This window comes from Anopheles coustani, chromosome 3, assembly GCF_943734705.1.
Source record: "Anopheles coustani chromosome 3, idAnoCousDA_361_x.2, whole genome shotgun sequence".
Lineage (NCBI taxonomy): Eukaryota > Metazoa > Arthropoda > Insecta > Diptera > Culicidae > Anopheles > Anopheles coustani.
In genome coordinates this window covers 35,155,636-35,178,604 of record NC_071288.1, presented here as the reverse complement: position 1 = coordinate 35,178,604, position 22,969 = coordinate 35,155,636, and the positions used below count along the sequence as shown (strand labels likewise).

Sequence of the window (22,969 nt, the reverse complement as noted above, 5' to 3'; positions counted from 1 at the left end):
ATAAGATGACTGTTCTAGTTATTTGTCGATTGAAAATTTAGACTTTTGCTTTGAATTGTTCCAGTGTCCTACTCGATGATATTATTTTAAGCATTGCGCCATATTGGGCTGAGTATGTTAAAATTTACCGAAGATAAAAACCGATCCCAGCCTAACAAGAATTGTTTTATCCACAATTACGTAGAAAAAATATTTTTTTTCAATTCAACACAACAATTCGAAACAACGGCAAACGATAGGTTTACAATTTGAAATTTATCGTTACCGTACGATTGATGCGACTTTGATTTTTTTTTTATTCAATCCAACCCTGCGTTTTGACAGTACTTGATAATTGTAAACAACCCGGCAGAAAACACACATTTTCTTTCGGGAAATTCGCTGATCTTACGTGCAAAATGAATATTTTCAGACAGTTTTTACCGATTTCCCAACAACTTTCAAAATGCCTAGCGACAGTGAGTTCACAGCAAGCATCCGCCATACTGCAAAGGTATGTTTGCACCCGTTTTTGATTACATAAAATACATCGTTTGTCGTTTGGGGTTCTGCAGGACTGGAGGAGTGATATTACCTGTGCGCACAATTGCTACGACGAGCCCGCGAAAAGATTTGATGGAGTTTTTCGACGACAAGAAAAACTGGGGCGAACAGGAAGTAAAACATGGCCGGGGATGGACGAGGGATGATCTGCGCATTAAATCCAACAGCGACTTGCACAAACTCTGGTTCGTGCTGCTAAAGGAGCGTAATATGCTGCTAACGATGGAGCACGAATGTAAAGAAAAAATGGAATTATTCCCCAGTCCCGAGCGGTTGGATAAGGTAAAGAAGCCGTTTCGTCGCTCAAAATTGTTTCGTCACATGAGTTGAATGTTGATAAATGAAGAACTATTGTCCTCATTCCAGGTAAAGGAGTCGATGGAAAATTTGGAAGAAGTGGTACGGGAGCGGAACCGTGCATACTATCTGCTGGAAACTGGCGAAAACGGTGAACGTCCTGGGCGGGTCAGACCGAATGAGCTTGGAATACGGTTTTTCTATCGCTCGTTTGAGCACGTCATTCCAAAGTTTGCTAATCGCAAGTGGAACGAACGCCACAAGTTTACATTTGGTGGTTCGGCCGTATGGAAATTCTTACGCATGTATCGTGAGAGGCTGTACAACGAGAAGCGAAAGCTGCGTAACAGGGAACGTAATGAGGTGGTCCATTTATTGCGCCGGTTCCCCAACATCGACCGGGAAACGCTAGCTCAGCGATTCCCATCGGTCGATGTGGAGAAGCTGTACAAACTGGATAAAATCCGTATCAATCAGTCTGCACCGAAAGGCTCGTAAACGTGTGTCAGTGTGAATGAAATAGTTGTGAATACAAGAACCATAAACTACATAACTATCTTCTTTTAAATTTCGGTCTCTAGATTCGCCATATTATGAGAATGAAAATCAAATGTGTTTTCGAGTTGTATTGAATACATTTTTTTATTTCTTATCATTTCACCATCCGTAGGATCCGCTCCATACTGTTATTACTGACCGTAGGTAGATGTACTTGTTTGTTTTTTGTTAATGCATTGTTTAATATTTGTTTATTTATGCTTATATCTTGCTCCTCTCCCGTTGCGCTGCAGTTTGTTACAAGCGTTTACTATGCATTTCTTATACCGCTTTACAAAACCCATTTTGAATGGACGAAACGGCGATAGTGTCGCCCGACATCGTTTTCTTGCGTCGAACGCCTGTCCTGCACAACAATTTGGATTGTGACCTACCCTGCAGGGTGGTCCATTAATATTCTGTCTGCCGATTAATCCTGTGTGTGGTGTGTGGGTGTTTTTCTTAAATATGTTGTAACTATCCATTTACGCCGTATTACAGATTTCCCTTCAAGAGGAAATAGGCTACACACTGCTTACACTACCGACTGCAAGTGTATTCGAGCGTTTTGCACGTTTTTCTAGGCTATTGCCGCGTTGCAAAGGATGGTAGCGTTTGTATTACAATGTCCTGCGTACATACTTTAAATTGGATAATTTTCAATAGCAACATATGAGAGTAATTGATGAGAGAAAAGCTTTTATCATTTTCGTTTCGTAGTACCTGTCGACATCTACAAGGAAAAGGCCGCTCTGCAATCTATTTATTTTCTTCCCCATCTGCCCTTCTCATTTGCTTCTATTTTTTCATATACCCAATTCCTAGTGCATGTCCTTTCTGTGGCGAACGATTTGTGGGGCCTGGCCAACCTTCCAACTATAAGCGTATGTACTGCGAGCACATGAGTATTCGTCGATCCAAGTGTGCCTCGTCAAGTGAGTCTTTTGAAACTGTAATCGAAACATGGATCTGCTTTGCCACCACCTGTTTTTGCATTCTTTCCTTGAGTTAAGTGTGTTGGATAATTTGACGAAAAAGAAACATTTATATCATTATACACGTTACTCGATTTACAATTCGCCACCGAAAGAGCTGTGAGAGTAGTTCCTCTGTATATGCTTAGGTTAGGTTGTTCCTTCCTTACAGGCAAAGTCTTGACTTAAATTATGCACTACCATCGATACGAATACGTTACCTTGACTTGAACAATGCTCTCACAAGATTTTTACCATTGCGCCAAGAGGTGCTCCCTCAATTGTTTTTAAGCCTGAGTTTTCCATTCCACACTCTGTTTTGCACATGCTACAACTATAAAAATTCTCCTAAAAACTTTGCCTGTATTCTCCTAAACGAGGAGGGAACGCGAGCCGGCTTTGAACACAATAAAATGGATATGCGCAAAACAAAACAACACTTGTGGTTCTACAATGTCCTGCAACACAAAGGAACATTTCAACGGTATAAATTATTTTTAACAAGTGATCGCAAACAAAACGCAAATCATATGTCGTTAATACAACACTGCACGTTATTTTCCGTTACGTACGAACAAAATATATTCCGTGATCCGAAAATGTAAATCGTACAACATTATCTCTTCAGAGGCTTTCGTCGATGGAGTCTGTAACACACTTGTTCTGAACGGACCTCCCACCGAAGGTTCAAGCTGCACAACAGAACCACAACCAAACTCAAACGGTTTCGCCATGCCAGTCGAGTAACAAACATGTTACAAAGAGGTTTACACGATATTAGCCATTAAACATAATAAAACGGAACAAAATAACACAATACAAAGGAGTAAGGGTCAAGTTTTTTTTTCTTCTTTTTTACGTTCATTTTCATATAATTTTAAAACTAATAAGATATCTGGTTATTCACGGATAGTTTCGCAATTTGCCATTCTCTACTAATATATCGCTCAATTGCCCTATCAGCATCTTCCTATCCCTCTGTTTCAGTTTCTTTTAGAAATCTTACTTATCTACCGACGTATCGCATCGAACACGTTTACTTGTTTGTAATTTGAACCTTGGCATTTCTTTTACGACAAAATGTGGAGCACGATACTTTTATATATATAGATTTATATATATATTTCGCTTCCCAGAGCGTCAGCAGAGTTGGCTTACCAATGTGTGACTATTCCGTACTAGTAGGTAAATACTTCCTAATGCTCAATGCCCTCGTGCTGGTCGTTTTTGTTGTGCACGACATTTTTGCGTTTTGCTTTCGTACGGCCACTCCTCCACCCTATTTCGGCGATCCTTCGACGATGGATCGTGCAGGGATCGAGAAGGATTTCGCCCGGGATTTCACACCAAACATGAGCGGTTTTCTTTAGCTCTCTTTGTTTTCCTATGAACTGTGCGCTGAAGCATTCACCGTAAGCCGTTTATCACTCTTGGTAGGTAGACATGTGAGTTTTTTAAGAGCAAAAGAGTTATCTAAATTACCTAATGTTCGTAGATTTTACTTTATATTAGATCTTTACAGGCAGACGAGTGAAAAACGTTTATTCCCTCTTATGGGTAGAGCAAGAAGATTAGATACAAACAGGTGTACGTGTGGATGTGTGAACAAATCGCTTTCGATCTCTCCCTCTCTCCTTTGCAGGAAGTGCTGCTGCACTGTTTTTTGCTCCAACAGTCCCGATGCGTTTGCATTGGCTTTCAAAGACATTTTCTTCTGTGCTCCCAATTTGTCGGGAAGGAAAAGAGGATGGATGTGTGTGGTGTTTGTGGTAGAGTTGGTTGTTAGAGCTTAGCCGTTAGGCAGACGAAACTGATCACTCTTGCTACTTGACCGTCATCGTGTCGTGTGATCCGAAGGTATGCACCCACTGCTGCAAAGTGGAACGGATGATAGCACCCACAAAGTCCTTCCTCCACCAGGCATTCAGTGCTACCGGTTATATGCAAATAAGGAGGTTTGTGCGCTTTACGACGCATAGGACCAGTGAAGCACCGCTGCTTTTTCATCTAATCTAGCTAAGAGTCCCTTTCCATATGCTTTGCCCATTGTTCAGCTGAATATTCACGAAAAGCGTACGGTATTAGGGATTGCAACAGGCGACCACCCCGTGTGTCGGTCGAACCGTGACCTGCTGGCGATGGACACCGAGCGGCGAATACGATATTCACAATCCACTATGATGGCTCTCTTCCCCAGGCTGGTGGCGATTTCGTTGAAAACTGCTCAATTTTGGGAGTAAACATCCCGCATGTGCGTGCGTTTCGGTGTGTTTGTGTATCTGGACATCTCTGTTTCGGAGTTTTCTGCTTCTGTTTTTTTTTTTTTGTGCTGTACGTTGGTTGGTGGTTTAGATGATCGGTTTCCCTTATGTAGGCAGCTTTATAGCAACTGACACTTGAATCGTCTGCTCGAGACCAGCTTGTGGTGCTTCCGGTTCTTTTTCCCTCTCTCCTTGTCCTTGCGAATTTCGCGAACTAGGGTGTAGAATGCGTCATCGACACCCATCCTTGTTTTGGCAGAGGTCTCTACAAATGGAACGCCATACTGTTTTGCCACCTGTTGGAAAGGAGCCGGTACGGGGGATAAGGAGGAAGCATTAGTTCAATACAATGGTAACAACAATTTCGCACTGTACGTACATCTCTCGCCTGATTCATGTCAACCGCCCACGCCTGCAGGTCGCACTTGTTGCCCACTAGCACCATCGGCACTTCTTCAGCATCTTTAACGCGTTTAATTTGTTCTCGGTAGGTTCCTATCGGGGAAAGCGCGAAAAACAGCATTAACGCAACGACAGGGATTTTTCGCGTGTGACGCTTTGCTGCCGTTTCAACTTACCTATGTCTTCGAAACTTTTGGCACTGTTGACAGCGAATACTAAAAGAAATCCTTCACCCGTTCGCATATACTGATCGCGCATTGCGGAATACTCCTCCTGTCCTGCCGTGTCCAGAATGTCGAGCAAACACGTTTCGCCGTCTGTAAGGAGAAGGCGAGCAAACCGATTATCATCAGTCTTGAGTAATGTTTGGTTGAATAGTTTTTATATATTTTTTGTAAAAAACACAATCAACCGGATGAGATGACTTAAAACTTTGTGCAATGTTGGCTCCGACGAACGTTCTTGCCAACGTTGGTCATGTGCGGTAAGGACGCATCTAACCAATGTAAATGAATTAATTAGTCATATTCAATTAGCGTGAGAAGCAATAGCCGCTCCGACACGCAGGGAGCCATGCATCTATCCCGGCCAATACTGATTCATCACGACTATTCGCAGAAAATAATGAAGTTGGCACGATTTCGCTGTTCTGCCTTCGTACCATTGCCGTTTCTTGTAGGGAAATGGCATTAGATATAAGATTTACCGAACCACCATTTTTTGAAATATGCTACTTTTTCTTTGTATACATACTACATTTGGTGCGAATTAGTGCCAAAAATGATGGAGTATTAATCAATGTTTACATTTTTATCGTTTTGCATACTTCACATGGGTTCCAGAAATCACCGTGCAATGGCACTAGTTTACGAAGTAAATAAACTTCCTATCGCACACATAACAATTTTTACAGTTCAACAGGGCGTTTTATTGTTTCATTTAGCGTAAAATACGTCAATAACAATTTGTACGGGAGGAAATGCAAACGATAAAAAATACACACACTCACACACACACATTAGCGAACTTACCTATAACTACTTGCTTCCGGTAGGAATCCTCAATTGTTGGATCGTACTCGTCTACGAAGTGATTCTGAATAAGTTGTATAGTCAGTGCCGACTTGCCAACGCCTCCGGCGCCTACTACTACTAGTTTGTACTCCGTCATCTTTCCGTTCGTAGACAAATCGATGCTCGCGGGTCCACGAAATGAGACGGAGGAAATATTCTTCGCTGCAACTTGTCCCTTTTGGGGCGATGCTTCACACCTCGCAAGCAAAGGCGGACGATGATGCAGCAGGTCCCGAACGCGGTACACCACTTCTGTTCGCACAATATGGTAGATTGCGGTCGTTTTTGGATTTTTATATTGACGAATTGGATTGTCCTGTCGCAGGACTCCGCGTTTTTTTCTTCCCTCGATCACCACCCCTGCAGGTTTGATGAACTCCCCTGCACCGCTGGACGTCTGGTCGGCACCGAACACCGTACACCCCCACACACACCCCTGCAGGCCACTGCTGCCCGGTCGCTTTCACTATTGCACTGCTCACCCACTGCCTCACCTAGTCCTGGTCCACGGAGCGGTGATGTCGGTGTTGTTATTTTACTGCAATTTTGATCGCACTTTTTACACTGCTCGCCTACGGTGGCACTGCTATAATGGTGATGAAGTACAACGCCCGTCGCCCGACGTCGTACAAGCGGGTAATTCAACAACCTAGCAGATCCTAGATAGCCAGTGCAGAAGGTAGTTCTGAGTGTTCTACGGACAATTCTTGGTCAAAGCTGCAATCTCTAGTGCTTTGAAGGTCGTTTCACCATGGTGCAGAACAGAAACGCACAGAAAACGGAAAATTATCGCTCCGCGTAGGGAGCGCCTAGCAGTAGCATCACTTCTGACACAAAGTGAACCTTTTAAAATGGCGAATTCCTTTTCTTGTCCAAGGCGCTAGTGATGGTAGAATCGAAATTCTGAAGACTCAAAGATGCGATCTTTAGGCGGATTCTAAAAGATTGCATCCCGATTGACGGATTCGGATATGAACGGATCAGAATCATGACGGATTGTAATCATGATCCCGATTTTAACACAGAAATACAGAAGAACCTCGATTATTTTGCTTATAATAAGACGTAATGAGACTGATTTAGGGCCATTGAGTATCTGTTAAGATATTAAATGTAAAACTCGCTGTACCCGTTTTTCAAATGACATTTCTTTTAAAAACAAACAACTTGGTAAAACACAGAATCTTCCTCAATTCTTAGTTTATGAACAAAATAATTTAGTATTTGGTTTGCAATTTAGGGTAAAAGACAAATTAGCAATTGACTTTTTGGTTTCTTGACCCTCAAACGAGTGATCATCTTTTCTGGATTTTTCAATAGTTCCACAGCGTGCAAATTCGTCATGCTATCTCGTTGACGAATCAACATGAATGTTGAATGTCAAATTTTCCCGATTCCCGCTAGGCAGCTCGAAATATCGTCCACAAAACGTCTACGCGCGAACAAACGTCCTCCTTTTTTGTATGGGAATGAAACATAAGGAGGACGTTTTTCGAGCAATCGTCCTACTTGTCTTACTCACCATACAAAACTGCTCGATGTTTGTGTCACGTAGGACGTTTTTTAGGACGATTTGCTCGAAATTGCCTAACGGGTTGAGAGTCGATTTTGCGAGAGGTCATTGTTTTCGCCGAATTTTTGGAAGAGAATTCAAGGTGTATAAAATAGAAGGTGAAGTCGTCCAGTGTAAAATGACATTTCATGACTTGACATAACACTTCTGGGGTATTCACGAGGGTTTTGAGGGGGGGCATCGGAAAAGGATTGGGCTTTTGACACAACTCTTCTCAAATATGGCACCCCTTCCAAAGCGACATAAAGTCACCTTCTATATTTATACACCTTGAAGAGAATTAACCTTTTCGCCTGGGAAACGAGCGACAAAAAGGTTGAGCTAGTGATGTGTTATTTGAATCTGAACCTGTGAATAAAACAGCTCTGATGGCTGTACGAGCTTGAAAATTTAATGTCTCACATACATTAAATGTATACATTGTAATATTCTTCAAAATGGACACAAAGTACCAGGTTCCTTGAATGTCGGCAATTTCGGAAAAAATGTCTCGTAACATGTTCGATGTGCGCGAATGATATGACGGATTGGGCTTCAGATTCGGAGATACGGATGTCGGAATGGTTTGAATCAAAAGATTCGAATCCCTGCTTCAATTTGATTTTCCCATCACTACAAGATGCTGTGACAGCCCCAAACCGAATGCGTTTATATTCTAGCGTCATCGTAAGATTTCTAGCTTTTCAAACTAGTTTCAAGCGATACGGTGACAATTGTTGTAAAATGTTTTTATTTGTTCTCAATTCTTTATGATTGCACTCTTTCCAGCAAGAGCCATGTCGAGGATTACATAAATGTACTGACTGATGGAAATATTAGACAATTAAGTAATTATTCATAAGAAAGAAGAGAAACGATTACTATACTTGTTTTATTAATTTATTTCATTCGACGCTCTTGATGTCTGCACTTCTTCCAAAACCTTACTTTGCCGTGTCGTTCAATACTCTTTTCTCCAAACGGAAATCGTATTGATGTTTCACAGAGTATAAAATTTGCGTAATGTAGGACAATACATCGTACATCTGGAGGCGAGAAAGCTCGTTCAGGTCGTCCACACAGAGTTCTGGAGGAAGCTTAAATGGTACGAATCTTATGTAGTGGTCATAGTTTTCATGACTGTACTTTCGGACTGCCGGTCCTTTGGCTAACGGGCCAGGAATGGCAGGAAACAGTTCTGATTTAACTGGAAACATCGGCGAAGGTTCACGCACGACATCGACGTTGGGCTTGGCCGATGCAACGCTTCGTTCGATAAAGATGAAATCATCCGCGGTTTGAGCTGCTCCCGGGTCTCCAGTGGTGTTTGGCGGACTAGGTTTTTTGGCTTTGAAAAACGAGCTCATCTTAGCGCTTTGTAGTTTGTTCAGATATTCCTTCAACTCTGGAGCGACCGCCCAGCACTTTGTTATGCTTTTGAATGCCTAATACCAAACGAATGTATTCAAACGAATGAAACATTTAAAGTAGCTGCGATAGTTGCTGTCAAACCGTTGGATTGACAACAAACAAACGAATAAATACCGTTTTTTGTATCGTTTCACACTAAATCCTACCGTAGCTTTAAAGTTACAAAAAGGAATTCTAGAATTTGGCTAGCTTGATCGGTTTCAATAAATAGATTTTGGAACAAACAAATTGCTATTCAAATTTGATTCGTGCGTCGGGCTTCTTGACTCCATTTGACTTTTGTCTATTTGACACTTGACAATAGTGATTTGCAATGATAGCAAAGCACAGAAAGGAAAATATTGTCATACCAACGTTAATTTGTGTGTTGAGTGTAGGGAAAAGATTTCAGTTATCCCCTTAAACCTCGTTTAGGGTTTCGATATATATTTTCCGATAATGTCTTTCACCGTTGAGTTTCCTTTGTTTCTCCTGTAAGAATGGTCTACGCATAACCAAGGCCCGTAAGTGCGAAGTTTGTCGTCTTAGCTGTCCGGATTATGAAGGCCACGAAGGAGATCCACTGCAGCAGAAAGTGTACGCGATAATTTAATTTGCTAGGCGCACACTTTTTCGGATGAGGTTCGGTGCGGTCGAGTTACTGTTGCTGTAGCGTTTAGCAGCGGGGCTGGGATGTCGTACAGCCCGTCTAGCTACATGGAAGGGGTTCCGGTGAAGATATCGGAGCGGTTTAAACCACCGCCAAAGATTGTGCTCCCGCAGGGGGTAGTGAACCGCCTGCATCAGTACGACGTGGGGCAAGTATTGCGGGAGAGCTGCTACGAATGCGAACTCGAAGATACAGTACTTAAGCGGATCAACGAGTGGAAAGCGATCAGGGAACGCGAGCGATGCGAACGCAGGGCCCGACTGCAGCTACGGGAACAGGAGCAGCTACGATTCATCGAAGCTGAGCAGAAGAGAAAGTTGAATCAAATTTCGTACCCCAACACGGACGAACTGTCCAGCGCAAGCGATGAGAACGAGGCCGAGGAAGGCGGGCGGGGTGCAGGTGGTGGTGTTGGCGACAGAAGAGTGCCACACGGGTCGGACGAAGAAGACGAGGAGGACAACGATGAATCTGCACCTTCCGGTTCGTCGGACGAGCGTGGCAATGTGAAACCGTTCGATCATATGAGCCAGTTCGACTCGATACTGGTACCGACTGTGATACGGGACGCAGTACCTAGTGCTGCGGACACGCAAAACTACCCCAATGTCCCTGCTAATGCTAACTTCATTCCAAAGACGACACTGGCCGGTACGGACACACCGGCACTAGCGAATGCCACCCTCGGGAGCAACAACAATAACAATAACAATAATTATAACAAAATCAATTACTCGGACTTCGAGAACGATACCTCGAGTCCGTTCGATAATATGGAGCTGCGAACGATTAACGATCTGGACATTTTGGCGCAAGTATTAAAGCAAAACACGACGCTCGCCAGCCCGTCGAACGATGTTCCCAAGAATGTTACCGAAAGTGTGAGGCCGAACGACTCCCAGGAGGCACCGGTGGAAGTGAAAGAGCAGGCAACGTATCCATTAGCAACGACGGATTCCTTTTCTCCTCAACTTGGGCAATCACAGCAGCAGCAGCAGCAACAGTACCAGCAGCAGCAGCAACAGTACCAGCAGCAGCAGCACCAAGAGCAACAGCAGAAGCAACAACAACAACAGCAACAACAACAACAGCAACAACAACAACAACAACAGCAGCAGCAACAACAACAGCAGCAGCAACAACAACAACAGCAGCAGCAGCAGCATTTGTCCCCCCAGTCAACAGACAATTATAACACAGCATACAGCACGAATCAACAGTATTCAATGTATCCTGGCCAGTATCAGCAAGCTTCTCAAACAACAGTGGCAAAGAGTGGCGTCAGTGAGTATCTTCCTTCATCCTACGGTAGTTACCAGCCCTACGGCACTTACGGCACTTCGTATGATACAAGGGGCATGGCTGCAGCCTGCTATCCTTCCACGAACACAACCGACAACCGTTATGGTATGCATAATTACACCAGCCCGACGTATCATGTGCCTCCCGTGGTGAGTCAGACCTACCAGCAACCGTCGGGAGGTTCCAACTATTCCTACGGCTATCACTCGCATCCAGCGGCCTCGTACGTAACCGCCCCATCAACATCGCATTCGGACGGTTCCGGCACGAATGCATCATCATATGGATATCATACCGCATCCACAGACACCACATCGTCGGTAGGCTACAACAGTGTGCAAATGTCCCATGGAGGCGGCTACCATGGTTACCAGTCTGCGTCATCAACTTCGGGTGCTGGCATGGCCTCGGTGTATCTTCCGACCTATCTCACCCAAGTCGAAGGTACGGATACAGCGTCCGGACTGAAATCGAAATCCAAAAGCGTCCCGGACATTGTGCGTCAGCTGAACGACGAAGTGCAGGATTCAGTCACCCGGAGGACGCGTAATAACAGTCAAACCATTAGCGATCGTCAAAGTACTACTAGTACTACTTCTTCTAGCAGAAGTGGTGAAGAAATTGGTAAGCTCTGTGTGTAGGTTTTATCCAAACGGCCAAGGCGAACCAAAATGCTTTTCTAAACTTTAAAACTCTTGCCCCTCCACAGCATCCAGCAGTGCTGACGAACAACGGCTCGATTACACGAAGTACAATCAGCTTGTGCAGGCGGATCAGCATCTTGTTAAACAAATCAGTGCTATGGGCTTTCCATTGGAACGTGTAATATGGGTTCTGCAGCGGCTCGGCAGCGATGACAAAAAGGTTCGTTTAGCCTTGTCGTTTGGAAGCTTGCATGGCCAGCAGCATTAATCTTTTGTATTCGCATTTCATTTGCAGATTATCGAACACATAATTCCTTTGAGTGAACTTCTCGATCTGGGCTTCGAGGTGGAAAAAATCTCCGACGCTCTGCTAAAGTTCGGAAATAACAAACATAAAGCATTGGATTATTTGATTTCCTAGGACTACCGTGGCGCAATTAGCTGGTCTCTTCCTATTGTCTCCTGGTTTGATACGAGGAGAAAGGTTGTATTTAGAACGCGGAATGGAAATTCGAATTCGTATTAGTGTTGCGAGTCGTATGGTGTCTTAAAAAAAAAAAAACGTGATGTGAAATTGTAAACTGAACGATTTCCCTGTTGGCCGTAGTATCATCAATCGAAAGGCTAGACGCACACGGCACGTTGACCTTTCGACCGAAAGAGATTGTGGAAATCAACGGAAAAAATTATTTTTGTCAAACCAACACTTATTTTGGCCTTTTCTGCTTGATAAGAACGGAATTGTGTTTGTCCACGAACTTTAGGCTCCTAGCGAGATTATGAATATGATCGAAAAAGAATCGCAGCAAAACGTGTCTAACATTCTGTTTTTTGTTTTAGGAATCAATAAACTTAGCGAACAATAAAATTACTTCAACCTAATAATATGTTTATGGTTTTTTTTTGCATGCATGCTAACATGCGAATAAAAGTGAAGCATCCTTTTTTTTATTGCGAAATTGAGGAATATTCGTAAATAAACTACCATACATGGTTTGATATACTTAATAGTGATGGAAACGAACAGTATAAAAATGTAACATTTTGTTTTTATTATAAATTTTAGTTATTAGTAATTGTACATATAAACATTATACATTGCGCACGTACTTAGTAAAGACTGAACTTATCAAAATATCGCACAATCTATTCCTTGCTGATGAGGTGCACTATAGTTTCGATGATCCGTTTTCCATGTTCATGGTGCAAGAGGTTCAACAACGGATCGCTAATCTTCAGCTCAAGCATTTTGGCCAACTCCAGCCGTAGGAACTTCATCATCTCGGCGATCTGATGGGTGGCCGCTTGCACCATTAGCCAGCCGCCTTCGAGCAGAATAACAAAGTCGCCACCGTGCAGCTCGATCTGTAAGTCACTGCCGGAGAAAAGCACCATCGGCAGCAGCGGCACCATGGTGGACTCACGGATGAAAATTCGCGACGTTTTAACCTTCTCCTGATACACTAGGAACGGCGATCCGAAGTAGCCCACGTTGGCGTTTATCGAAGACGGATGGAGACTGACGTAACCGTCCTCTTGCGTTTTGAAGCGCAGATCGGATGCCTGGGGCAGGCGTGGAACGGCACCACTCCCACTCGAAACGAAGCTTTTCTCCGGTGTAAGAATTTTCACAACGTTCGGGTAGAGGGCGGCGCAGAGGATCGCCGCCAGCAGTCGATTGTTCGCTCCGTTCACGTTCAGCTCCGAACCGGTCAGCTGCGCCAGGTCCTCCAGCTGCTGCCGTTTCGCCCGGCTTCGCCCCGATAGGTCAATCGGCACGAACCCGATGGACACGAGCAGCTCAAGAAACTGGTACTTCATATCACCGATCGTGGAGAGAGTTTTCCCCGAGAGGTAGTTTTCCTCGGCGAAGCACTGGCCGGCGTAACGGCTACGCTGAGCCGCCTCCATCCACCGGCGATATGCACTAAGCATCGTCAGGTGGTCGCTGTTGGCTATCGCAAACTGTCGCTTGCGATTATCCGCTTCGTCTCGCTTGCTGAACGGTGACACGAAGGGACTCTTGTAGCTGAGAATAGCCGCGATCGTGAGCACACTGTCGAGGCACTGGAAGATCGCTCCGAACAGCATCAGCTTGCCTATCCGCACATCTACGGGCAGCGCGGCCAGATGGTGTCCGAGTGGCGTAAGCTGTTCCTCAAGGTCCAGGGCGCCCACATCGATCAGGCGTTTCTTGGCCGCCTGAATGTTTTCTACACTTGGTGGTTCGATGGTCGCACCAAGAACCGCATCCATGGGACGGTCCTGCAGCGTTGGAAGCGTTTTGATGCGCAACAGCAATGGTTCCAGCGGGATGCGGTGTATTTCGGGCACCGGTTGACCGAGAATGTGGTTCGTAAACCGAGGTCTCGTGTACAGGTGGATACAGACGCCGGGCATCACACGGCCGGCACGACCCTTTCGCTGAAGTGCATTGGCCCGCGATACCCACACCATCTCGAGCGATTCCATGTTGCGGTTGGAGTCGAACCGTTTCTCTTTCATCTGCCCGCAGTCGATCACGAACACGCAGTCATCGATGGTGACGGACGTTTCCGCGATGTTGGTGCTAAGTACAATCTTACGCTTGCCCTTCGGGGGTTTCCGGAAGACGAGCGCTTGCTCCTCGTTCGTGAGCATCGAGTGTAGCGGGATCAGCACGAATCGATCGCCACGTGGGCCAAACAACCTGCTCTCGCTAAGCGCTTCGTGCATCGTTTGGATCTCTGCCAAACCAGGTAGGAAGATCAATATCGATCCTTCCTTGGGCCAGCTGTGAGCGTTATCGTCCACGATGTACGTCAGCACGTGCTCGATCAGCTCCGGGTTGATCTTGAGGGGGTCCATGAGGTAAAGCATCTTGCACGTTTGCTTCGAATATTCTGTAACGAATGAAAACGAGGTCGATATATTTCCGTTTAACGAACATGCAGTTTAGAAGGTAGTATTATCTACGTTCCAGAATTTTCAAAATTATTGTAATTATTTTATTTTCTTCGACTGTTTCGAGATTTCAAAACCATTTAAAAAAAAACAAAAATGACAGCGGGTTTTATGGAAATCAATTATTCCGTGATTTTAATTCATTCTTATTAACTGGTTACATACTTATGCAACACTTTTCAAATTTCCATAACTTTTGAAGAGTTATGGGTAAACATTGGTAGTAGTATAACTTTATACTAATGAAGATATTTGTTTTAAAATAAACCATAAAAACCTGAAACCTATACATACCGGAATAGCGTGCAAACATATCGGCCATTTTAAGGTTCTCATCACGTATCGTTTTCGCCGGTAACACGTTGGATGCTTGGACGTCGGAATACTCCATTTCTTGAAGCAGCATCTCATGCTCTCCTTTGCGTAGCTTTCGACAGTACTGAGAGTCAGGCTCCATCACAAAGCCACTGCGCTCTAAAATGTCCTCTAAAAACACCTGCTCGACGGGAAATGTGCGACCGGGAATATCCAACACCGGCACGTCACTAAAGTAGCTAGAGAACAGGTTCGAGTTTAGCGTGGCCGACATCAGAATAACCTTCAGATCGGTGCGCTGCGTAAGCAGTTCCTTCAGGATCAGAAGTAAAAAGTCGGACTCTTCACTGCGCTCGTGCACCTCGTCTACTATGATGTGCGTCACGGTGGATAACGTTGGATCGGACTGTAGCCGTCGCAGGAGGATACCCGTGGTGCAGAAGGTAAGCCTTGTAGAGGAAGATATTTTGTTCTCCAGCCTTATCTGATAGCCGACCGTATTGCCAATTTTCTCATTGCGCTCCTCTGCCACCCGTTCCGCCACACCGATCGCGGACAGACGTCTCGGTTGCGTGCATATAATCTCTACGTGACGCATCTTTTGGTTGGGTTCCAGTTTCGACGATTGCAGCAACCAATTGTCCAGCAGGAACTGAGGCACTTGTGTTGACTTTCCGCAACCCGTTTCACCACTGACGACGAGTATCTGATGCGACTCCATTAGGGCGATAATTTCACCCATCTTTGCCCACGCTGGCAAGTTTCGTCGGTTCCTAAGCATATCCTTGTAGGCGCCATTCGTTTGTTTGTCCATGAACTTACGCACGATGTTACGATCTTCCTTTAGCAGTTGCTCTACATCCATACGGGGACCAGTCTGTCGACCGGTTGTGCCCCGCTGATGGTGCGTTGCCAGTTCACCCGTCTTCACTTCTTCGCCAGTATCCTGCTCGGGCTCGTAAAAAATTGACCGGCGTGCATCTGGGAACTGATAGCGATCTTGCTCGATGTACTGACCTATTTCTTCATCGTTTTGTAGCAGCTCGGCCACCGTATAAATGCACGGCATTCCATCCCGGGTCAATTCGACACACTCTTGAACTAAGCGACGGTTCACACGAAGGCACAACTGTTCCGGAATGTCGGAACATGTGGTTTTCAGCAACAGTACCGGGCGCTCGAAAGGGTACCGGTTGCCGGGATCGAAACGCACCTCTAAAAAGAACACATTCGGATCCTCGTCAGCTGCTTTGTCACCTTTTTTGTCACTCTTCTTTTCCTCGCCAGGTTGCGTTTCATCCGTTTCGTGCGAATAATAGCATCGATTGCCATAGCGACACTTGCCTTTGGAAAAGTTCCAACATTTTTCCTTCTTTACTTTCTTTTTCTTTGCCAGTGCATCCAACTGCCGACGCCTCTCTTCCTCGGCCTGCTGTTTTTCTCGTTCAGCTTGCTTTTTCCTCTCCGATGGACTGTGCACTAGCAAGTGATCGATTTTGAACTTCAGCTGCCACACTCGGTTCCGTTCTTTCTCAATAAACAGTTTATCGTAGATCGATTCCAGAGCTTCCCGCTCATCCGCACGCATGGTGCTGAGTTCATCATCGTTGTATTCAGCCGGCGGGAGCTGCAAATCGGAAGGTGGAGGAAAGTACTTCGAAAATAGCAGCGATAACGCTTTGTCGATATCTCCATTGTGGTGCTCCAGTGCCTCCTCGCAGTGCGAACGATGGAAGCCGTAGCTATGGAGTTTCATGATGGCGTACATGCGGAACTTGTCTTCGTTACTGTTTCCGGTCCGTGGAGCGTTCGAGAAATCGATTCCCCCTTGAATGATCAAATTGCCACGATCTTGCCAGAACCCTTTCTTCATCCGGCCGCCTTTATCCTCGTACTTTGAAATATCGCCCAGTTGAAACGATTCTCCATGTATCGCCCGGAGCGTATCCATAATGAGGTTCTGCGATTCATCTTTCAGTCGGAGCACCTGCAGTTCCGCCTTCACCGGTTGTTTGGTTGGCGGAGGTTCGATTGGTGTATTGCTGAAATGATGATGACGCAAATTAGCATATGCAGAATTTGCGATTCGTGCTATGCTACTTACGTGGATCGCGGAATAACGATCGTTTTCAGGAAGCAGTCAGAAATAAGTTGTTGACTTTCTGCGTCCATGTTTAAGCTGTTTGGTACACTAAATTTGCTATGAAAAACAGCTGCTACTTACACAGGATGTCGAAAATACTGAATCACCTGAAAACCACAAGGTAGCAATGTATGAAAAAAAAAACGACGTGTCAACGCATGTCAAAACCAGCTGATTTGCAACAGCTGTAGAACAGAAAACAGGGCTGGGTACGTAGAACACTCGGAAATTTTTGTATAACAAATTTGAATTTTAAGGAGCAATTCCGCCATGTTTTCAAGAAGCGGGTTAAATTTTTGAATATTATTGCAACTGGCTTGAAATAAAAGAACCCAAGTCCAGTTCATTGTACACTGTAATTTTACCAGTTGTATTAGGTCGCACAAATACTAGAATTTTTATGAACTATCAATGAAAAATAAGCCTCTGAAACATCGCCTTCCTACCTATTCCAAATGTAAGCTAAATTCAGATCATATGATTGGTTCGAGGGATCCCAACCGAGACCGGACCCTCCCCTGTACGAGAGGATTGACTATCCACGTACAACAGGGAAACAAGTCTCGTAAGCCCTTAACGGGCAGGCATGACCAAGAGCTCGTTACGCCAAGAAGAAGAAGAAGAAGAAGATTGGTTCGAGAAAAAAAAGAAAATTGCCTAACAGTTATCAAATTCGTTCGTAATTTTTTAGAAAAAACATTAATAGGCGAAAAAAATATGCTCGATGGCGTAAGCAGTTCATGCAATTTCAGCATTTTTGTATTAGAAGTTACAGTTTTTTATAGCCGTATGCGGTAAAGGTGGAATATTTTAATAACATATAATTAATTATTTCTCTTTTTAACTAGGTGTATAGCTTTGTGGGTACCGTGAGGAAACACCACGCCACAGGTGTGTGATCGATTCTCGAATCTGACACCCTCCGGTGTTACGAACGGCTGACCACCGATGAATAATATACCGGCTTTCGGTTACAGAAACTCTCTTCGGAAAGAGGCCTTGTGGGACAAGAGGGATGACGTGCCACATAAAAAAATAAATAAGAAAAAACAAAAAAATAGCTTTCTGGAGCTATTATAAAAATTTACTTTAAAGTGCATAACATTAATTTCGTTGATGATCAGTCCATTGTAAAATTTCTAATCGTATCCATTCTATAGTTAACGAACTATAGAAATCACTGTAGCCAACACGACCTTCTTAAAAATCCTTCATTAAAATAAAAAGTAGGAAAACTAGAAACGTTGCAAGTATATTTAGTAAATTAAAATTAGTTTGAGAATAGGATGATTTTTTTACCATGATGTTGTGTATTTATGTATAAAATAACAACTTTTGGCATGATTTTATCGTGTTTATCAAATTAATTTTAATCCGATTTATTTTAATAATTCTTCAGAAGAATTCAGACATTTTTCAGAAAGATGCCCATTTTCCATAATACCCAACAATTGTACTACGACTGTGAACCACTTGCAACTATTCTCAACATAGTCAACACACGTGGATGGTTCAAAAAATCATCCAAGCCTCATGTAATATTGAAATAAAGTTAGTAACAATCCTCTGCAAGATCGATCTGATTGCAGCTTAATCAAGGTCACACAGAATGCGAATGATTAGTAGAGTTGTCGGCCATTGTCTGTTCGTGACCACATTCGAGCATGTGAAACTACCTGGACATTGACATTCAATAGTACATTTCGGACGCTAACAAAACCGATCACAACTGTTTCCTTTTATCCGAACCGATCGTCAAACTTGTGGGATGAAGTTTATTGAAGCACTCACAATGACACCCCAGTGCAATGTCAGTGTCGAGGGAAAAAACCCGCCACCCTATTGTGCAGCTTAGTGTACGCAGTGAAGCGTTCACTTAGTTTGGAGCATTTTTCGATCACACAAAAAGCTGTAAAAGAAAAATGACAAATTCGTTCGTGTGGATAAGTGGTGCGGAAGTTCCACTGGCTCCCGGAAATGGGACGTGGATTCGGTAGGTCTTTTCTAATGCTTTGTTTGTCCCCAAAATTATGATGGATACTCAGGGGCATGCTGCTTGAGACGGTTTAAACTGTTGTAGCCCCCGTATGCATTGTTTGCTCTTTTCGCGACGGGTGAAACCCCGCGGTTGCGGTAGGGAAGAGCACTTGTAAGAACATGCTTATCGTATAACATGCGCTGATACAGATCAAATTGAAAAAGCCATCATCTCGAGTGCGTTCCGTTCATTGAGTTCGTAAGCCAACGGCAGCGTTGTTCATATGTTCGAAAGCATCGTCAGTGTGTTTCGCTCACGTGTTTAACGCGTCCAGTTTCTTACGTTGTACCAGGGTGGTGGTGGTGTGTTCTTTTTTACGGTCTGCTTAAGTAACCTTACCCAACCACACTAGCCGGCCACGTGCACCGTTTGCGTTTGCGCTGACATTGTATGATCCTTTGTCAGGATGCGCGTTACCGTTTCAAATTCTGTTGATGAGTGAGCGAGAGGGAGAGAGGGGATGTTTAGGCCAGTGTCTCCCGCGGGTGTCATCCGTCAGGGGAAAACTTCCTGCCGCTGTCTCTTTGTGACCACGAATTCTTAAATGAATCTTCATCAAAGGATGGATAAAAGGTTATCGAGGTTAGGCTGTAATTTGTAATCGGGAAGTTGAAACGTTGGCTGCTGAGGCAGACGACAACTGAACAGATAACGTCGCTTTGTTTGCGACACCGGTCAATACGCCGATCTTGGCGCTTTGTCATGTCAGTGCCTTGTCGATGATGGTCCGTCCCGCGACTAGGGTCGATGGTGTGTAGGTCAAACAGCCCTTTTGCCCGCACACCAGTGCACGGCGTCGTGGCGATGCGCGTGCTGTCACACATTTGCGCCTGCCTGCCTCGCTCTGGGCGATAATGTTCGAATGTACGATAAGCCGCCGGCAGCGCCTAATCGGTCGGCTGTGGAAGAGACAGAGTGGCGGTCTCTGGCGTACGATGTTCGGCGATGAAGTGCTGATCGACTGCGTTTCATTTGGATCTTGCTGCATTCATCCGTTCTAGTGGGCCATGCTTGATAAGACGGCGTGAGACCGCGGTCCCGAGAGACATTTCTCTTCGTAGCGGCAGCGACGGTTGGCAGTGGTTGGACACTCTCCTAGCAGTCCTAGGACAACGTCACGTGCGTTGCTGCTGCTCTGGAAGGGTTCGTTGGCGGAACGACGACTGGCGCCATTTCCGCACGCAAAACCCCACTTGTGCGTTTGTATGGCCGCTTTTCACGCGCGCATCCATGTCTCGCGGTTTCGGGCTGCGCGAACGCTCACCATCGTCGTCGGTTTCGCGCTAGTTGCGATCGTCTGCGAGCGGCTTCAGCGAACTGCGCCGACTCGACGGGGCGCATTTGCTGTCGATCAGTCGTAGCCGGTCGCTCGGTGGTTCTGCAAAGTGACCGTCCGCGCACCAGAAGGCTTCACACGCGCGCACCGTTCCTCGTCGTCGTCGTCGTCTTCAGCGTGGCGACCTAAAGTGTCCGGCGTAGTGGATCCAGTGAGTATTCGATACGAGGTTTATCCTGCTAGTGAAATGGGTGGGAATTCTCGAGCCCATGCGTGTGTGTGTGTATGTGTGTGTATGTCGTACCACTATTTGAAGCGTTTGGTGGCGTCTGTTGAAACGGAAACATAAAACCCGTGCGAGCGTGCGCTTATCAACGGGCGCGTTGCGTAGTACTCCTCCGATAGAGTTCAGAGAATTCCGTCCTGTGGTAGTCGGTGACTAAAAGGGCAAACAATTGCCAAGGGTTGGTACCGCCTGCAAAAAAACGAAAATCCCCAAATTCTAAAGGCGTGAAGAAATGTCACCCAATGTGTGTCCAAGTGCTTGCTCAACAGGCCAAACAGTGAAACAGATCGCACCAGCGAGTGTTTTGTGGTTCTGTGCCAAGTGGTGATCCTCGTCGTACTTCCATGTCGTGATCGCGTCAGCCAAGAAGGGGTTTTAAAGTATTTTCTGTTTGTTTTATTTAGTATTTCGACCCAAAATCGATGACATACGCGCCAAAGTGGTCACGCTTCGGCTGGGCCAAGACAGTCGAACAAACGGACGTACAAAAGTCAACCAAGGATAACGCTTGCCACTTTCGGTTGGGTGTGTTGAGGGGGATTTTTCACCAATCGATCACCATCGAAAACTCGTTCGGGCAAATTTTTGGGAATTTTTGTTAACCCCTGTTTGCGTTTGCCTTTTTTGCCTAAGCCTCTTACCTTCATTCCTAAGGAACGATCGGCGTGACGATCGCGTGACGGGTGAACATGTCGGCCCGAGCCTGTGCAGTTTATTGCGTCAATACGCTGATTAATAACTAATAACCCCCGAACCCTACGATGCCCTCCACCTCTCCCGCGAAGAAGTATGTCACAGTCAAAACAATGGGTGCAAGCCCTTCTCCACCGAAGTTGTTTTCTGAACAGGGCATTTAAAGTGACGAGGTTAAAAAAAACATGTTGATAAATGCAGCGGGTTTTCTTGTCCAAATGCTCTTTTTCGGAATCCGCACGATGCAATGCGGTTTAAAAAAAATGGTTTACAAGTAGTGTGCCTGAGCCAACGACGGGCAATTAATGTTTATCAATGTTTCCCTGCGTCGAATCTTCACATCGGTGGCACCTGTGCTGGTTGTTGGCTGCCTGGTGGTCTTGTACTTTGAAGTCCCAGTTCGTTGCGGGTTGATAGTTGGGCTTCTAATCAGCTCCTTGCAGCCCACTACAACTCTCCTCAAGCGTTATCACGTTGATGCACCAAGTGTACCAGCCGAGGGCGGAGCAGGTTGGTATCACGATTAGGAAAAAGAACCTAAGCTCGGTAATAACTGTGAAAGTCGATTTTTTCGATTTCACTTGCTCGTTGCGAATAATAGTAGAACTAATTTCACACCTTGTAGCCGATTGTTGATGGTTGTTTTCCCATCTGTCACAGGTTGGCGCTTGACGGCAAAGGTCGATAATCGGCCTCCGTCGTGGTGTGGTCGAATCGGAGGCTCGATTTTCTACGGAAAAGAAGCGAAAAAAAAAATCCGCAGCCGCAAAACGGCCCATTAATACGTGCTACTAAACTGCTTCGTAAACACACTTGTGCAAATAGTCGCCATCGCCATCCTCCCCATGGGCCCGAAAGTAAAAAAAATAAGCTAACCTCGCGTAGCAGGAACTCCGCGACGACCCCACCGATGGGGAAGGCTTCATAATTCTGCCAGCTCCACGCCCGCTCTAGTTTTTGATTAGCATAGTTAGCATCACTGCACGCGGGCGGTGTTTTCGTGCTACCTAACGAGATCAACAAGGCGATCGTTTGTGTCCGGATCATCTTTCCTGCCAGGGAAGGAGGGGAGGGCAAGCAGTTGGGACATTTAATTCTTGCGTAGGAGAATCGCGGAGGGTTCTTTCCTCCCAACCTCTTCCCTCAAAGCAGCTGGGGGAAATTGTATGAGTATTAAACATGAGAAATGGACAAACGATGGACGGACACGCCATCCAGGGTGATAGTGTGTGTTGCTCATCGTCATCGCGATAATCGTTCGCCATCTCCACGATCTTCTTTCGGTTGCCACCGAACGTGCTTGCTAAGAAGCGTCGGAACTGCATCCCCACTTGTACTTTTGCATCGTTGCACTTGTCGACGGTGAACGGCATCACTCGGTTCGGTTCATCGGCAGGTTCCACTTGTTTTTGCTCAATTTGACGTTCGTTTATTTCGTTTTTCTCCATAACGTCTCTGTCTCCACTGCAGTCGAAGTGGAACAATCGTGAAACGGGTCGAACGGAACGTTCAGTTTCTAGGGTACAGGGGTGAGCAGATCAGGCCGGGTGAGTGGATCTGGAAGGAAACACAAGCCAACGACGACGACGACCACGACGACGACGGATGCA

The 22,969-nt window shown here is 45.3% G+C and overlaps 5 protein-coding genes across 6 annotated transcripts; 2 read left to right on the top strand and 3 right to left on the bottom strand.

Annotated features, from left to right (window-relative positions):
• Positions 1-366: 366 nt before the first annotated feature.
• Positions 367-1,410, top strand: LOC131271628 (large ribosomal subunit protein uL29m). The gene is made up of 3 exons (XM_058273122.1): positions 367-493; positions 555-825; positions 910-1,410. The coding sequence occupies exons 1-3, from the start codon at positions 399-401 to the stop codon at positions 1,336-1,338; spliced, it is 795 nt and encodes a 264-aa protein (XP_058129105.1). The 5' UTR covers positions 367-398; the 3' UTR covers positions 1,339-1,410.
• A 1,768-nt stretch (positions 1,411-3,178) lies between these two features.
• On the bottom strand, positions 3,179-6,919 carry LOC131271632 (GTPase HRas). The gene is made up of 4 exons (XM_058273125.1): positions 6,046-6,919; positions 5,191-5,331; positions 4,992-5,107; positions 3,179-4,908 (listed from the first exon to the last, which is right to left on the bottom strand). Exons 1-4 carry the CDS (start codon positions 6,182-6,184, stop codon positions 4,732-4,734), a joined length of 573 nt encoding a protein of 190 aa, XP_058129108.1. The 5' UTR covers positions 6,185-6,919; the 3' UTR covers positions 3,179-4,731.
• A 1,605-nt stretch (positions 6,920-8,524) lies between these two features.
• LOC131271634 (uncharacterized) lies at positions 8,525-9,327 on the bottom strand. The gene has a single exon (XM_058273128.1). The coding sequence runs from the start codon at positions 9,004-9,006 to the stop codon at positions 8,584-8,586; it is 423 nt and encodes a 140-aa protein (XP_058129111.1). The 5' UTR covers positions 9,007-9,327; the 3' UTR covers positions 8,525-8,583.
• A 127-nt stretch (positions 9,328-9,454) lies between these two features.
• Positions 9,455-12,552, top strand: LOC131271635 (myb-like protein P). The gene is made up of 4 exons (XM_058273129.1): positions 9,455-10,085; positions 10,152-11,654; positions 11,731-11,885; positions 11,961-12,552. Exons 1-4 carry the CDS (start codon positions 9,743-9,745, stop codon positions 12,084-12,086), a joined length of 2,127 nt encoding a protein of 708 aa, XP_058129112.1. The 5' UTR covers positions 9,455-9,742; the 3' UTR covers positions 12,087-12,552.
• Position 12,553: 1 nt separating this feature from the next.
• On the bottom strand, positions 12,554-17,137 carry LOC131271616 (putative ATP-dependent RNA helicase DHX57). 2 transcript variants are annotated; one of them, XM_058273108.1, is made up of 3 exons: positions 17,028-17,137; positions 14,903-16,965; positions 12,554-14,547 (listed from the first exon to the last, which is right to left on the bottom strand). In XM_058273108.1, exons 1-3 carry the CDS (start codon positions 17,093-17,095, stop codon positions 12,812-12,814), a joined length of 3,867 nt encoding a protein of 1,288 aa, XP_058129091.1. In that variant the 5' UTR covers positions 17,096-17,137; the 3' UTR covers positions 12,554-12,811. The 2 variants fall into 2 exon arrangements, with proteins under 2 accessions (XP_058129091.1, XP_058129092.1); XM_058273109.1 differs by lacking the exon at positions 17,028-17,137 and having other exon boundaries at positions 14,903-16,550; positions 16,690-16,782.
• Between the last annotated feature and the right edge of the window lie 5,832 nt (positions 17,138-22,969).